The sequence below is a fragment of the Oncorhynchus gorbuscha genome, linkage group LG08 (assembly GCF_021184085.1).
Source record: "Oncorhynchus gorbuscha isolate QuinsamMale2020 ecotype Even-year linkage group LG08, OgorEven_v1.0, whole genome shotgun sequence".
Taxonomy (NCBI): Eukaryota; Metazoa; Chordata; class Actinopteri; order Salmoniformes; family Salmonidae; genus Oncorhynchus; species Oncorhynchus gorbuscha.
In genome coordinates, this window is record NC_060180.1 from 32,608,443 (window position 1) to 32,625,798 (window position 17,356).

General features: G+C 44.6%; 1 protein-coding gene across 1 annotated transcript in view; it reads left to right on the forward strand.

Annotated features, from left to right (window-relative positions):
- LOC124041504 (cadherin-23-like) overlaps nucleotides 1–17,356 on the forward strand; it is a 640,482-nt gene that overhangs the window by 203,239 nt on the left and 419,887 nt on the right. Inside the window, 1 exon segment of the mRNA XM_046359178.1 lies at nucleotides 1,747–1,839. Within this exon segment, the coding sequence (XP_046215134.1) occupies nucleotides 1,747–1,839 (93 nt within the window).

A 17,356-nucleotide genomic window follows, 5' to 3' on the forward strand; every position in this document is an offset into this window, starting at 1 on the left:
TTGTTGTTGATGTGGACTCCAAGGAACTTGAAGCTCTCAACATGCTCCACTACAGCCCCGTCGATGAGAATGGGGGCGTGCTCGGTCCTCCATCATCTCCTTAGTCTTGGTTACATTGAGGGATAGGTTGTTATTCTGGCACCACACAGCCAGGTATCTGACCTCCTCCCTATAGGATGTCTCATCGTTGTCAGTGATCAGGCCTACTACTGTTGTGTCATCTGCAAACTTAATGATGAGGTTGGAGTCATGCCTGGCCTTGGGTGAACAGGGAGTACAGGAGGGGACTGAGCATGCACCCCTGTGGTGCTCCAGTGTTGAGGATCAGCGTGGCAGATGTGTTGCTATCTACCCTCACCACCTGGGGGCAGCCCATCAGGAAGTCCAGGATCCAGTTGCAGAGGGAGGTGTTTCGTCACAGGATCCTTAGGTTTGTGATGAGCTTTGAGGGTACTATCGTGTTGAACGCTGAGCTGTAGTCAATGAATAGCATTCTCACATAAGAGTTCCTTTTGTCCAGGTGGGAAAGGGCAGTGTGGATTGCAATAGAGATTGCATTATTTTTGGATCTGTTTGGGCGGTATGCAAATTGGAATGGGTCTAGGGTTTCTGGGATAATGGTGTTGAAGTGAGCCAACCTTTCAAAGCACTTCATGGTTACGGACGTGAGTGCTACGGGTCTGTAGTAATTTAGGCAGGTTGCCTTTGTGTTCTTGGGGACAGGGACTATGGTGGTCTGCTTGAAACATGTTGGTATTACAGACTCAGTCAAGGACATGTTGAAAATGTCAGTGAATACACCTGCCAGTTGGTCAGCACACATGCCTGGAGCACACGTCCTGGTAATCCGTCTTGCCCCGCAGCCTTGTATATGTTGACCTTTTTAATGGTCTTACTCACGTTGGTTACGGAGAGCGTGATCACACAGTGATCCGGAACAGCTGATGCTCTCATGCATGCCTCAGTGTTGCTTGCCTCAAAGCGAGCATAGAATTGATTAAGCTCGTCTGGTAGGCTCGTGTAAGCAGGAATCAGTAGGATAGAGTTGTGGTCGGATTTACCAAATGGAGGGTGAGGGAGAGCTTTGTGCTCTGTGTGTGGAGTTTGTACATTTGACATGTTGATGGAAATTTGGTAGAACTGATTTAAGTTTCCCTGCATTAAAGTCTCCGGCCACTAGGAGCGCCGCCTCTGGGTGAGTGGTTTCCTGTTTGCTTATTTCCTTATACAACTGAGTGTGGTCTTAGTGCCAGCATCTGTCTGTGGTGGTAAATAAAACAGCCACTAAAAGTATAGCCGAAAACTCTCTAGAGAAGTAGTGTGGCCTGCAATTTATCACAATATACTCTACTACAGGGGAGCAAAATATTGCTTACAATTGCTTACAATTTGTGATGTGTTGGGGAAATAAATAGGCCTATAGAAAACAACATCTAAAAATAAATTGCTTCAGATGCAGTCTGTATGTTTGAAGATGTTTTATTTTTAGGGGGAAGCCCTGCTGTGCATAGTGTAGGTACTGTGTGTGTGTGTGTGTGTGTGTGTGTGTGTGTGTGTGTGTGTGTGTGTGTGTGTGTGTGTGTGTGTGTGTGTGTGTGTGTGTGTGTGTGTGTGTGTGTGTGTGTGTGTGTGTGTGTGTGTGTGTGTGTGTGTGTGTGTGTGTGTGTGTGTGGGGGGGTATCTTTATTTCTCCTTGCCTGTGTGTGTTTGTGTAATAACAAATCAGTACCTTTTGTGCCTTCGCAGGTGGTCAAAGACACAGTAAATATCCAGATAGGAGACGTGAATGACAACTCCCCAACTTTCCATGGCCAGCTGTACACAGTACACATCGCAGAGGTAGGCTACAGTCATGTACAGTATGTGTGTGTTGTAGTGTGATAGCGTGTCTGTGTGTTCGTGCTTGTGTGTATGTCACTTCAAAATCCCTATTGTGCCATGTTTTATACATTTTTTAAAGATCATTTTGCTGTTTTCTTGTGTAATTGGAGATGGAAGGGAGTTCCATGCGATCATGGCTCTGTTGCCATGAATTTGTTTTTGACTTGGGGACTGTGATGAGACCCCTGATGGCATGTCTTGCGTGGTGTGTATGGATATGTGAACTGTATGTTATTTGACTATGTGTAAAATCTGGAATTTGTGTCACAGTACATTATAAAAATAGTTTTCCCACTTTACTGGTGAAATAGTCATTGACATTTTTGGCAATATCAAAACATTTTGTCATAAATAACTCATCATCTTGATGAAAATGAATTGGGTTTTCTGCCCATGATAACATTTAACGTACTCCAAAGTATTTTTTCATTGTGTTTTATGTCATTTATCTTGGTTTGGCAATGTAATTTATTGTTATTTTTGTTAAGTTTATTCACAACCTTTTTAAATATACAGTATGTCAACCGATTAGCTGAGCAGCCTGACTTGTTTGCCGCCACTTTTATATAATTTATTTTTAATTCATCATCAATCCAGGAGGCTCTAACAGTTTTCACAGTTAATTTCATAACTGGTTCATGCTTGTCAACAATTGACATGAATAATTTTATAAACACTCTCAGAGCTGCATCTGGGTTCAGTTCCTCATACACATCAGACCAACATACATGTTCTACAGCCTCAACAAAAGAATCATGAGAAAACATTTTGTATGATCTCTTATCGTTTACTTTAGGACCTGTCGTTGATACTTTTGCTTTCCCTGTTATTACCACAATGTTATGGTCACTACAGCCATTGGGAACTGATGATTCTTCGGAGCAAAGCTCTGTAAGCATTAGTGAAGATGTGATCAATACAGGTGGATGTCACAGATCCAACACTATCGGTATGCACTGTAGTTGGATGAGTGATAACATGGGTCATGTTACAGCCATTTGTCACATTTAGAAGCTTCCTCTTGAGAGGACAAAAATCACCCCGAATAACTCTTTAGTCATATCCCAGTTTACCAATTTGCTTATGGTCTTGCCTACACCTAGCAAACAGTTATTTAAAATGTATGAGAAAAAAGTATTCCATTTTATTTGGAATGGCAAGCCAGACAAAATTAAGCAGGCCTATTTATACAATGACTATGAAGTTCTGGGGCAGAAATTCTTAAATATTAAACATTAGACTTCTCACTAAAAGCTTCAGTCATACAAAAGTTTAACTTAAATCTGAACTGCTTCTCTAGCAAATTAATATGAATGTCTCACCCCATGTTCAAGAATGTCCTTTTTCCTTTTATTCAGATTACAACGTTGCACTTTCGGTTATTTCAAAAGGAAATAATCTCCCAAATATCACTATTAAAAAAAATAAAACATAGAAAGTTGGTTGCAATTTCAATTTAATCCACCAAAAATAATATAACTAATATTGTTGTTAAATTCAAATATACTAATAGATTTAAAAAATAGATGTAAAAAATTGGAATAAAAACATGCTATCATGTAGCATGTATAAATAGGACTAGTGGAGTTATCTCACATGCAGCTATCAACATATTTGGAAATGTCTGCTCTACCCTAACTAATTCCAGCATTAATGCAAAAATGGAAGAGGCAAGTGGAAGGTAAAAAGTAGGGCATTTTTCTGTTGGCCCTTCATTGAAGACCCTAATTGGTTAAAGAAAATTGTCATAAATAAAAAATAATATCAGTTTCATTTAACCCTTGTGTAGTCTTAACATTCTGTATTCTCCCTTTGTCCTAAGGGTCAAAAATGACCCGCCTTCATTAAACCCCTAAAATAAAGGAGCTTAATTGAATTTGAACCCCAAAGCTATTTTGCATGAAGAAACAACCTGCCATTCATCATGTGCAGAAAGTTGTTTTGAATGTATTTTATTAAAGTGAAACAATAACAGTCTTGAATTTTTTGCCAACATAGTGATATATTCTTATATATTGTACAATAAAGATTTCAACTACAAAATTGTAATATTCTCCCATTTTTTATCATTGCTCCCACCCACAAGGTGTACCAACAACAATAAATATGAATAAAATAAGATAATAGATACAAAACTAAAACGTGAGGAACATAAATCAATCAACTCGAATTAGCACATGTAGGACAGTATGAAAATGTGTGTGCATGGACTTTGCAGATGTATTTCTCACATGTGCAGCACATAGTATTTGTTTGACTGTCTTTGCGGGGCAGAATTGGTATCTCTTCCTCTTGCCTGCCCCAACTGCAGCCTCAGGTGGATCAGGACACGATTCAGCCCCCTGAACAGCTTTCACAAGAGCTGCAGAGGCTGCTGTGCGGGGGATGCGCTCCCTTCTTTGAATGTGTGGGGTTACAAGTGCCTGTCCCAGCCGCTCCAGGAACACTGTCCTCTTGTTCCGCTTATCAGGCATCCAGGCAGGGTTGATCTTGTTCCATATCACAAAGGCATTGTATGAGGACACATCAATGATGTTATGGAAGATGACCAAGGGCCAGCGGGCAGCCATCATCCTGCATCTGCAAGCTCCAATCACCTTGTCCAGGTTGTCCATGCCTCCTTTGTTGTGGTTGTAGTCCAGGACGATGCTGGCTTCCTGTCCTCACGATCACTGATATCAGCTGTTTTGTGCAGTGTTCTCAGGAGGACCAAATTCTTGTTTATCTTTGGGAGGTAAGACACTAGAGTGGTGGTGGGGGTGAAGGCAAACTTTGATGAGAAGTCGTCTCTCCACCTTGTTGCGAGGAGTGCAGGGGGGAGCTCAGGCTTGTTCTTTCTAACTGTGCCAACCATGGTGATATTCATTTTTCAGGAGCTGCTGGATGAGTTCAATCAGTAGCACACATAATCTCAATATCTCATTGTGTGTGTGTGTGTGTGTGTGTGTGTGTGTGTGTGTGTGTGTGTGTGTGTGTGTGTGTGTGTGTGTGTGTGTGTGTGTGTGTGTGTGTGTGTGTGTGTGTGTGTGTGTGTGTGTGTGTGTGTGTGTGTGTGTGTGTGTGTAAATGATTTTATAACTCCGGGTCAAAGCTGACCTTAAGACGATCGTTGTACCCTGGTGGTGTACAGTTTTCATGTAAATATGAACAAAGGCGATATTTCAGTTTTTGTTGGTGTCACGCTAGGAAAAGTCATCAAATTTCAAGTTGGAAAAATATCAATTATGGGGTTTTCCCTGCTGTGGAACATAGTGGCGGGTCATTGGCATTCTCTCAACCGGCATCATGAGATAGTCACCTGGAATGCATTTCAAATAACAGGTGTGCCTTGATAAAAGTTAAATTGTGAGATTTCTTTCCTTCTTAATGTGTTGGAGCCAATCAGTTGTGTTGTGACAATGTAGGGGTGATATGCAGAAGATTTGGTAAAATACCAAGTCCATGGTATGGCAAGAACAGCTCAAATATGCAAAGGTTACAACATAATTCCATATGTGTTATTTCATAGCTTTGATGTCTTCACTATTATTCTAAACGTAGAAAATAGTAATAATAAAGAAACTCTTGAATGAGTAGGTGTGTCTAAACCTTTGACTGGTACTATATATATATATATATATATATATATATATATATATATATATATATATGGGGCTACAATCTATCTGCAATATTAAAGCTGATCTACCCCTCAATGTTATCCCATGCCACCAATGTTATCCAATGTTATCAAGTTATTAATTTCATGAACCTTATTTCTAAGGCAACATATACTAGTATTGGCTATTCTTAGCCCTTCCCTGGGTAGCTTATCTGAGATAGGCATAATGTGGAGACAAAAAAATAGGACACTTGTTGGTGTTTGTTTGTGATATTGGGCTGAAGCTACTGTGCCGGAAGCTTGGCTCTCTCGCTCCTCCCAGTCTTTTGGGAGGGAGGGTGAACAAAGAGCTTGTTGTAGCAGATCTACGCAATGTCCCCACATTCTCTGGCAGCTTAATGCTGGGATAAGTTATTTCCGCCTCTGGCACACAGCTTCAGAGAAGATGTTGGTTCCTCTCAAGTTCTTGGCTCTCTACAGAACAGCCATCTTTGAACCTTAGTAACTTGACCACTATCAGCCTGGGTCTGTCACCTGGGCTGGTTACAGGTTTTTGCAACCTTTGGGCACGCCCCACCTCAATGTTCCTTTGATCCATCTGCAGCTTTTCAGTGGTCGTTTTTCTCACTTTATCCTTTGTCCAGGTCTCATGTGGAGACTCTCGTATACCATCCACAACAATGTTATTCCACATGGATTGTCCTTCTAGATAGCCTGTTTTCCCAGTCATGTGTGATAATGATTCACAGACAGTGCCAATTTTGTGTGGAATTGTTTATTGTAATTTTGCTGCAAGTCTCTTTCAGGACGTCCACCTCTCCCTGGAAGAACTGCAAACTGTTCTTAAGGTATTGGACGTCTCTGGTCAGATCATCCATTATTTTGTTTGTTGAGTCCACCAGTATTTGGACAAAGCTCTTGAAGCTCTTTTCCTGTTGCTGTAACAATTGCTTTTAGACATGTTTTTGTTGATTTTAAAGATCACGCACCTCTGATAGTGAAACACTGTCCTCTCCATTACTTCCACCTTCTTTAACTTTGGGAGCCATGATGGTAACAACGTAGGCTAACGCTGGTACTCCGCGCAAACCAAACCAGCACAGCTCACATGGCCGATGGAAACAGCAACAAACAGCAGAGATTTAAACAGCCACCATCCGCGGTCACAGCCACAATCGTTTTGTTTCTTTTGAATTGGGGTCTGTTTGAATAGGCTAAAAATAAGAGCTGACATGTGTAAAAAACATGATGGCACAGTGGACTAATTCCATGGATAGCGAACAGAAGATCATAGGTTTGAAACTCATTGATGCCGTATCACAATAAACAATACATGTGTTTGCATTCATTTCTGTGTCTCTCTGTGTTTGGAGTAAAACAAATCGAACCCAAAATAAGCTTGCAGTGTTATGAAAAGTCTTATTCGAAAATGTACAAAAGCCTTTGCATTTCATTCTTAGAGGGTTAATAAAACTTTCAATAATAACCATAAGAAAATGTTCACAAGATTTAGAGAATGTTCTCAGAATGTTATTTAATTACCTTCAAATAACTTATAATTTCCGTTCTCAGAGTGTTAATAAAACCAACCAGGACATTTTTAAAGGAACTCAAGTAAAACATTCTCAAACTGCAACTTAAAAACAAATACTCCTAGAACAGTCAGAACAGTTTGGATTTGTTCTCAGAATGTTTAAACAACATTCCATTTGAATGGTAAGAAGATTTAGGGAAAGAACTGGCTTTGGAATCATCGTCTTTCTCATATTTTTAATTTTAATTTTATTTATTTCACCTTTATTTAACCAGGTAGGCTAGTTGAGAACAAGTTCTCATGTGCAACTGCGACCTGGCCAAGATAAAGCATAGCAGTGTGAACAGACAACACAGAGTTACACATGGAGTAAACAATTAACAAGTCAATAACACAGTAGAAAAAAAGGGGAGTCTATATACATTTACATTTACATTTAAGTCATTTAGCAGACGCTCTTATCCAGAGCGACTTACAAATTGGTGCATTCACCTTATGACATCCAGTGGAACAGCCACTTTACAATAGTGCATCTAAATATTTTAAGGGGGGGTGAGAAGGATTACTTTATCCTATCCTAGGTATTCCTTAAAGAGGTGGGGTTTCAGGTGTCTCCGGAAGGTGGTGATTGACTCCGCTGTCCTGGCGTCGTGAGGGAGTTTGTTCCACCATTGGGGAGCCAGAGCAGCGAACAGTTTTGACTGGGCTGAGCGGGAACTGTACTTCCTCAGTGGTAGGGAGGCGAGCAGGCCAGAGGTGGATGAACGCAGTGCCCTTGTTTGGGTGTAGGGCCTGATCAGAGCCTGGAGGTACTGAGGTGCCGTTCCCCTCACAGCTCCGTAGGCAAGCACCATGGTCTTGTAGCGGATGCGAGCTTCAACTGGAAGCCAGTAGAGAGAGCGGAGGAGCGGGGTGACGTGAGAGAACTTGGGAAGGTTGAACACTAGACGGGCTGTGGCGTTCTGGATGAGTTGTAGGGGTTTAATGGCACAGGCAGGGAGCCCAGCCAACAGCGAGTTGCAGTAATCCAGACGGGAGATGACAAGTGCCTGGATTAGGACCTGCTCCGCTTCCTGTGTGAGGCAGGGTCGTACTCTGCGGATGTTGTAGAGCATGAACCTACAGGAACGGGCCACCGCCTTGATGTTAGTTGAGAACGACAGGGTGTTGTCCAGGATCACGCCAAGGTTCTTAGCGCTCTGGGAGGAGGACACAATGGAGTTGTCAACCGTGATGGCGAGATCATGGAACGGGCAGTCCTTCCCCGGGAGGAAGAGCAGCTCCGTCTTGCCGAAGTTCAGCTTGAGGTGGTGATCCGTCATCCACACTGATATGTCTGCCAGACATGCAGAGATGCGATTCGCCACCTGGTCATCAGAAGGGGGAAAGGAGAAGATTAATTGTGTGTCGTCTGCATAGCAATGATAGGAGAGACCATGTGAGGTTATGACAGAGCCAAGTGACTTGGTGTATAGCGAGAATAGGAGAGGGCCTAGAACAGAGCCCTGGGGGACACCAGTGGTGAGAGCGCGTGGTGAGGAGACAGATTCTCGCCACGCCACCTGGTAGGAGCGACCTGTCAGGTAGGACGCAATCCAAGCGTGGGCCGCGCCGGAGATGCCCAACTCGGAGAGGGTGGAGAGGAGGATCTGATGGTTCACAGTATCGAAGGCAGCCGATAGGTCTAGAAGGATGAGAGCAGAGGAGAGAGAGTTAGCTTTAGCGGTGCGGAGCGCCTCCGTGATACAGAGAAGAGCAGTCTCAGTTGAATGACTAGTCTTGAAACCTGACTGATTTGGATCAAGAAGGTCATTCTGAGAGAGATAGCGGGAGAGCTGACCAAGGACGGCACGTTCAAGAGTTTTGGAGGGAAAAGAAAGAAGGGATACTGGTCTGTAGTTGTTGACATCGGAGGGATTGAGTGTAGGTTTTTTCAGAAGGGGTGCAACTCTCGCTCTCTTGAAGACGGAAGGGACGTAGCCAGCGGTCAGGGATAAGTTGATGAGCGAGGTGAGGTAAGGGAGAAGGTCTCCGGAAATGGTCTGGAGAAGAGAGGAGGGGATAGGGTAGAGCGGGTAGGTTGTTGGGCGGCCGGCCGTCACAAGATGCGAGATTTCATCTGGAGAGAGAGGGGAGAAAGAGGTCAGAGCACAGGGTAGGGCAGTGTAAGCAGAACCAGCGGTGTCGTTTGACTTAGCAAACGAGGATCAGATGTCGTCGACCTTTTCAAAATGGTTGACGAAGTCATCTGCAGAGAGGGAGGAAGGGGGGGGGGAGGATTCAGGAGGGAGGAGAAGGTGGCAAAGAGCTTCCTAGGGTTAGAGGCAGATGCTTGGAATTTAGAGTGGTAGAAAGTGGCTTTAGCAGCAGAGACAGAGGAGGAAAATGTAGAGAGGAGGGAGTGAAAGGATGCCAGGTCCGCAGGGAGGCGAGTTTTCCTCCATTTCCGCTCGGCTGCCCGGAGCCCTGTTCTGTGAGCTCGCAATGAGTCGTCAAGCCACGGAGCAGGAGGGGAGGACCGAGCTGGCCTGGAAGATAGGGGACATAGAGAGTCAAAGGATGCAGAAATGGAGGAGAGGAGGGTTGAGGAGGCAGAATCAGGAGATAGGTTGGAGAAGGTTTGAGCAGAGGGAAGAGATGATAGGATGGAAGAGGAGAGAGTAGCGGGGGAGAGAGAGCGAAGGTTGGGACGGCGCGATACCATCCGAGTATGGGCAGTGTGGGAAGTGTTGGATGAGAGCGAGAGGGAAAAGGATACAAGGTAGTGGTCGGAGACTTGGAGGGGAGTTGCAATGAGGTTAGTGGAAAAACAGCATCTAGTAAAGATGAGGTTGAGCGTATTGCCTGCCTTGTGAGTAGGGGGGGAAGGTGAGAGGGTGAGGTCAAAAGAGGAGAGGAGTGGAAAGAAGGAGGCAGAGAGGAATGAGTCAAAGGTAGACGTGGGGAGGTTAAAGTCGCCCAGAACTGTGAGAGGTGAGCCGTCCTCAGGAAAGGAGCTTATCAAGGCATCAAGCTCATTGATGAACTCTCCGAGGGGACCTGGAGGGCGATAAATGATAAGGATGTTAAGCTTGAAAGGGCTGGTAACTGTGACAGCATGAAATTCAAAGGAGGCGATAGACAGATGGGTAAGGGGAGAAAGAGAGAATGACCACTTGGGAGAGATAAGGATCACGATGCCACCACCCCGCTGACCAGAAGCTCTCGGGGTGTGCGAGAACACGTGGGCGGACGAAGAGAGAGCAGTAGGAGTAGCAGTGTTATCTGTGGTGATCCATGTTTCTATATACAATGTGTGCAAAAGGCTTGAGGAGGTAGGCGAATAATTACAATTTTGCAGATTAACACTGGAGTGATAAATGATCAGATGGTCATGTAGAAGTAGAGATATTGGTGTGCAAAAGAGCAGAAAAGTAAATAAATAAAAACAGTGTGGGGATGAGGTAGGTGAAAATGGGTGGGCTATTTACCAATAGACTATGTACAGCTGCAGCGATCGGTTAGCTGCTCAGATAGCTGATGTTTGAAGTTGGTGAGGGAGATAAAAGTCTCCAACTTCAGCGATTTTTGCAATTCGTTCCAGTCACAGGCAGCAGAGTACTGGAACGAAAGGCGGCCGAATGAGGTGTTGGCTTTAGGGATGATCAGTGAGATATACCTGCTGGAGCGCGTGCTACGGGTGGGTGTTGCCATCGTGACCAGTGAACTGAGATAAGGCGGAGCTTTACCTAATATAATAATAATAATAATATATGCCATTTAGCAGACGCTTTTATCCAAAGCGACTTACAGTCATGTGTGCATACATTCTATGTATGGGTGGTCCCGGGAATCGAACCCACTACCCTGGCGTTACAAGCGCCATGCTCTACCAACTGAGCTACAGAAGGACCACTACCTAGCATGGACTTGTAGATGACCTGGAGCCAGTGGGTCTGGCGATGAATATGTAGCGAGGGCAGGCCGACTAGAGCATACAAGTCGCAGTGGTGGGTGGTATAAGGTGCTTTAGTGACAAAACGGATGGCACTGTGATAAACTGCATCCAGTTTGCTGAGTAGAGTGTTGGAAGCAATTTTGTAGATGACATCGCCGAAGTCGAGGATCGGTAGGATAATCAGTTTTACTAGGGTAAGCTTGGCGGCGTGAGTGAAGGAGGCTTTGTTGCGGAATAGAAAGCCGACTCTTGATTTGATTTTCGATTGGAGATGTTTGATATGAGTCTGGAAGGAGAGTTTGCAGTCTAGCCAGACACCTAGGTACTTATAGATGTCCACATATTCTAGGTCGGAACCATCCAGGGTGGTGATGCTAGTCGGGCATGCGGGTGCAGGCAGCGATTAGTTGAAAAGCATGCATTTGGTTTTACTAGCGTTTAAGAGCAGTTGGAGGCCACGGAAGGCCTTTTGTATGGCATTGAAGCTCGTTTGGAGGTTAGATAGCACAGTGTCCAATAACGGGCCGAAAGTATATAGAATGGTGTCGTCTCCGTAGAGGTGGATCAGGGAATCGCCCGCAGCAAGAGCAACATCATTGATATACACAGAGAAAAGAGTCGGCCCGAGAATAGAACCGTGTGGCACCCCCATAGAGACTGACAGAGGACCGGACAGCATCCCCTCCGATTTGACACACTGAACTCTGTCTGCAAAGTAATTGGTGAACCAGGCAAGGCAGTGATCCGAAAAAACGAGGCTACTGAGTCTGCCGATAAGAATATGGTGATTGACAGAGTCGAAAGCCTTGGCAAGGTCGATGAAGACGGCTGCACAGTACTGTCTTTTCAGTACTGTGGAAACCAGATTGCACAGCGGAGAAGGTACGGTGGGATTCGAGATGGTCAGTGACCTGTTTGTTGACTTGGCTTTCGAAGACCTTAGATAGGCAGGGCAGGATGGATATAGGTCTGTAACAGTTTGGGTCCAGGGTGTCTCCCCCTTTGAAGAGGGGGATGACTGCAGCAGCTTTCCAATCCTTGGGGATCTCAGACGATATGAAAGAGAGGTTGAACAGGCTGGTAATAGGGGTTGCGACAATGGCGGCGGATAGTTTCAGAAATAGAGGGTCCAGATTATCAAGCCCAGCTGATTTATACGGGTCCAGGGTTTGCAGCTCTTTCAGAACATCTGCTATCTGGATTTGGGTAAAGGAGAACCTGGAGAGGCTTGGGCGAGGAGCTGCGGGGGGGGCGGAGCTGTTGGCCGAGGTTGGAGTGGCCATGCGGAAGGCATGGCCAGCCGTTGAGAAATGCTTGTTGAAGTTTTTGATAATCATGGATTTATCGGTGGTGACCGTGTTACCTAGCCTCGGTGCAGTGGGCAGCTGGGAGGAGGTGCTCTTGTTCTCCATGGACTTCAGTGTCCCAGAACTTTTTGGAGTTGGAGCTACAGGATGCAAACTTCTGCCTGAAGAAGCTGGCCTTAGCTTTCCTGACTGACTGCGTGTATTGGTTCCTGACTTCCCTGAACAGTTGCATATCGCGGGGACTATTCGATGCCATTGCAGTCCGCCACAAGATGTTTTTGTGCTGGTCGAGGGCAGTCAGGTCTGGAGTGAACCAAGGGCTATATCTGTTCTTAGTTCTGCATTTTTTGAACGGAGCATGCTTATCTAAAATGGTGAGGAAGTTACTTTTAAAGAATGACCAGGCATCCTCAACTGACGGGATGAGGTCAATGTCCTTCCAGGATACCCGGGCCAGGTCGATTAGAAAGGCCTGCTCACAGAAGTGTTTTAGGGAGCGTTTGACAGTGATGAGGGGTGGTCGTTTGACTACGGCTTCGTAGCGGATACGGAGCCAGGATTCAGACACGGCAAGGACATCAGGGTTAGCAGAGTGTGCTAAAGCAGTGAGTAAAACAAACTTAGGGAGGAGGCTTCTGATGTTGACATGCTTTTTCGATCACAGAAGTCAACAAATGAGGGTGCCTGGGGACATGCAGGGCCTGGGTTTACCTCCACATCACCCGCGGAACAGAGAAGGAGTAGGATGAGGGTGCGGCTAAAGGCTATCAAAACTGGTTGCCTAGAGCGTTGGGGACAGAGAATAAGAGGAGCATGTTTCTGGGCACGGTAGAATATATTCAGGGTATAATGCGCAGACGGGTATGGTGGGGTGCGGGTACAGCGGAGGTAAGCCCAGGCACTGGGTGATGATGAGAGAGGTTGTATCTCTGGACATGCTGGTTGTAATGGGTGAGGTCACCGCATGTGTGGGAGGTGGGACAAAGGAGGTATCAGGGGTATGAGGAGTGGAACTAGGGGCTCCATTGTGAACTAAAACAATGATAACTAACCTGAGCAACAGTATACAAGGCATATTGACATTTGAGAGAGACATACAGCGAGGCATACAGTAATCACAGGTGTTGAATTGGGAAAGCTAGCTAAAACAGTAGGTGAGACAGTAGCTAATCAGCTAGCACAACAACAGCAGGTAAAATGGCGTTGACGAGGCAACGGGGCCGACAGATAAAACAAACAAGCAGAATGGAGTACCGTGATTAATGGACAGTCCAGCGTGCATCAGCTATGTAGCCAATTGATCAGTGTCCAGGGGGCAGCGGTGGATGGGGCAGGGAAGCTGGACTGGCGAGTGTTATCCAGGTTAAAAAACTAACAATGACTAAATAGCTTGTAGCTAGTTAGCTGGTTAGCTTCTGGAGGTTCTTGAGTGTGTTCTAAAAATTAAAAATGATAGCGATTCCGTATCACATGGAGAAAGTCAACTTGCATTCCAAACAGAACAACTCTCCATGTGGAGTGCTGTCCTAAATCTCTACCCTACAGCTTGTCTTTCTCTCTGTCTACCACCTCCACCAACTCTCTTCCACCTTTTTTCTATCTCGCTCCTCTCTTTCTATCCCTCCCTGCCTCTCCCATTTCCAGTTGCTCTCTTCCCCCTCTCCATCTTTCTCTCTCTCTCTTTCTCCCTCTATCCCTCTTCTTTGCCCTCTCCCCAATCTAATCCTTGATATTAAGTAATTGCCAGAGTGGAGTAAAGTGTTGGAGTGTGGAACTTCAAACAGAGGCTAAAATCTATCTCAGCGCGCACACACATATATTGTGTTGTGTTTATATTGAGTGCATAGCCTACCCCCAGTCCTCTCCAAATCTTCAAAGCCACTGGGATTTTTCTCCTCTTCAATCCATAAAGTCCAGCAAATAAATTCAGAGAAATAGGAGACTGTTTAGCCTGCCCTGTTTACCTCCTCCTATGAGTGGAGTGAAGTGTTCTCTCAGGGTTCTACCAGGGTTCTCTCTGGGTTGTCTGAGAGTACTATCAGGGTTATGTTACAGTTATATCAGCATATATCATGGTTCTCTCAGGGTCCTATGCAATTACACATTCAAATAGATATAGACCTTTAGGGCAGGGATGTTATCATTCCTGTAAATACAGCGTAGTTTTATTTTGATAATACAATAATAATATAATAATATATGCCATTTAGCAGACGCTTTTATCCAATGCGACTTACAGTCATGTGTGCATACATTCTACGTATGGGTGGTCCCGGGAATCGAACCCACTACCCTGGCGTTACAAGCGCCATGCTCTACCAACTGAGCTACAGAAGGACCACAAAAAAGGAGGATACAAAAAAACAGTCAGGTTGAATTGGCTGAAATTATGTTTCTGAAATGCTGTTATTTCAAGATAAACCATGGTAAATGCCTGTTTACTAAAGTATCACTGCTTATAGAATAGGGAACGGATTGAGTCACAACACCCTCACTGCCTTATCTTCTCCTCGTTTCTAAGTCATGGGAGAAACGAGGAGAAGATAAGGCAGCGAGGGTGTTGTGACTCAATCCGTTCCCTGTCCTATCCTGTTTCCTCCACTCCGTTCCTCCTTTCCTTCCTCCCTCTCATCATCTTCCGCCTCCGACAACTTTTTGTCCCCCGCATTTTTATGGTCTCGGTCTGTGACCTCTGGTGAGACCATGGGCAAAGCAAACTTTGCAACATCACTCCATCAACTTGTCACTCACCGGACATGCCACAGTAACCAGTCAATCACAGATTACGACTTTAATTAACAACTCTGAGACAACAAACTAGTTCCTGAAATTGACTGCAGAGAAAAATAGACAGGGGGAGGGACAGAGACAGAGATAGGGAAAGTAACATGGAAAGCAGTGGAAGGAGATGGGAGACAGGGAGTGAAAAAGATAGACAGAAATGTGTTATGTGTGAGAGACAGATGGAGAGAAACAATAATAATGTAAGGAGTGGGAAAGAGATGGAAGAGAGGGAGTGGGAAAGTGAGATCAAACAGGAATACAGAGAGAGAGAAAAGGGAAATGGCTAAATGACATGACAATATGAATAAAGGAAGAAGGAAAGTGATGATGTAAGAGCTCTTGATAGAGAAAGCAAAAAGGTGGATGAAGATATTGAAAGGAACTACAGCCCAGTTAGCACAGTGATCAGATTAAGCTGTTACACTGGCTCAATATAATCTGAGGACAGGGAGGGCTAGTATGTAGACGAGTCGCGTGTGTGTGTAATTGAGCACGTGTAGAGGAGAGGAGTGTGTGTAATTGAGGAGGTGGAGAGGCTAGGAGTGTGTGTGTGCGTCTGTGTGTGCCTGCATGTGTAATTGTGAGTTTAATTTGTGGTGCTATAAAGAGGGTGAAGGGTAGCAGGTGGGCTGCTAGCATTCCCTCTGTCAGCGCTAATTAGCTGGGCAGATTTACAGCAACCAGACATTGTGGAGACAAAGGGATAATGGCTGCATCTTAAATGGCTCCCTATTCCGCATATAGTCTACTACATTTGACTAGAGCCCATAGGGTCCTTCCATACGGCTCAGGTGAAAACTTGTGCACTATATAGGGTATTTGGTGCCATTTGGGATGCACCCAGAGACTATCACCCAAACACAATGTTTGACTAAAACAACAGATTCCCCATGTGATAGAATGATGGTGATGGTCATGGTGCAGGGGTCCTGCATGTTGAGTAAGGGAGATGTTTTCTTTTTTCTTCACATTTTCAGTCCTATGATTCTTGATCTAGAGCTAGTATAACCCACCTCAAAGTATTTGAAATGTAGTCTGTCTGTCTGTCTGTCTGTCTGTCTGTCTGTCTGTCTGTCTGTCTGTCTGTCTGTCTGTCTGTCTGTCTGTCTGTCTGTCTGTCTGTCTGTCTGTCTGTCTGTCTGTCTGTCTGTCTGTCTGTCTGTCTGTCTGTCTGTCTGTCTGTCTGTCTGTCTGTCTGTCTGTCTGTCTGTCTGTCTGTCTTTGTTTATACAGCAACTGAGTGTTTAATAAAAACCAGTCACCCCAGGGAGTTCCGATTCCCCACCCCCCAGCCTCTCGTCCCATGCTCCCTGACCCCTAAACCCTCTCCCACTGCGAGTTAGTCTCTGTGTCATTGAAACGTTGCCATCATCAAATGCCACCACTAATGACTTTGAGACTCGCCAAGTGTGTTTTGTGTCCTGTTGCTCTCCCCAGCTGTATCCTACCCCAATGACACAAATACACTCTTTCTCCTGCTCTCTTTCTCTCTTCTTTTTTCTTTCCCCAAATACCCCTCTTTCTTTCTTTGAATTCCACTCTCCCGTTCATGACATATACTGTACATCCAGAGAGACAGGCGAGCACGCACGAACACACACAAATCTATACCTTTTCTGTACGGTCACTCTCTCTCCTTTATCTACACCTTAATACCTCGTCCATTTATCAATTGTTTTTTATCCTCCAGTAGACAGGAGGTGTAGTAGAATATTGAACACAGATAAGCCAACAGCAATGCCGGGGCAGATAGTACAGCCATGTCTGGCCCTAAAATGCACACTCTTAGAAAAAAAGGGCTCCAAAAGGGTTCTTCGTGGAGTGATAGGGTTCTACAAAGAACCCTTCTGAATCTGAATATATGTTTTAATTACGTATATTTTTCTTATTTTAAATAGTGCCTGATTATTAGTGTTTACCTCAGTGTTGAATCCTCAGCATCAATAGTTTGAGTAATCTGATCAATTTAAAACAATAGGTGTGAGAATGTTTTAAACTGTACCTACAGTATATGGGAATATTTTCGCATGGTATTATCCTAGTCATTTTACAAATACCATACTGACATAGTTCATATCATTGTCATGATTTCTGTCTTTCAAATTCATATTTTATGTGATATTAAGCAGAGAGTAGTAAATTAGAAGGCAGTGAACCAGCAAAGGAGCGGACCAAGGTGCAGCGTGTTGCGCGTACATGTTCTTTAATTAAGAAAAGACACCGAACAGAACAAAACAATACACGCTACACAACAAAACCGTGAAGCTTAAGGCTAAGTGACATAAAGAAAGTCAACTTCCAACAAACACAGG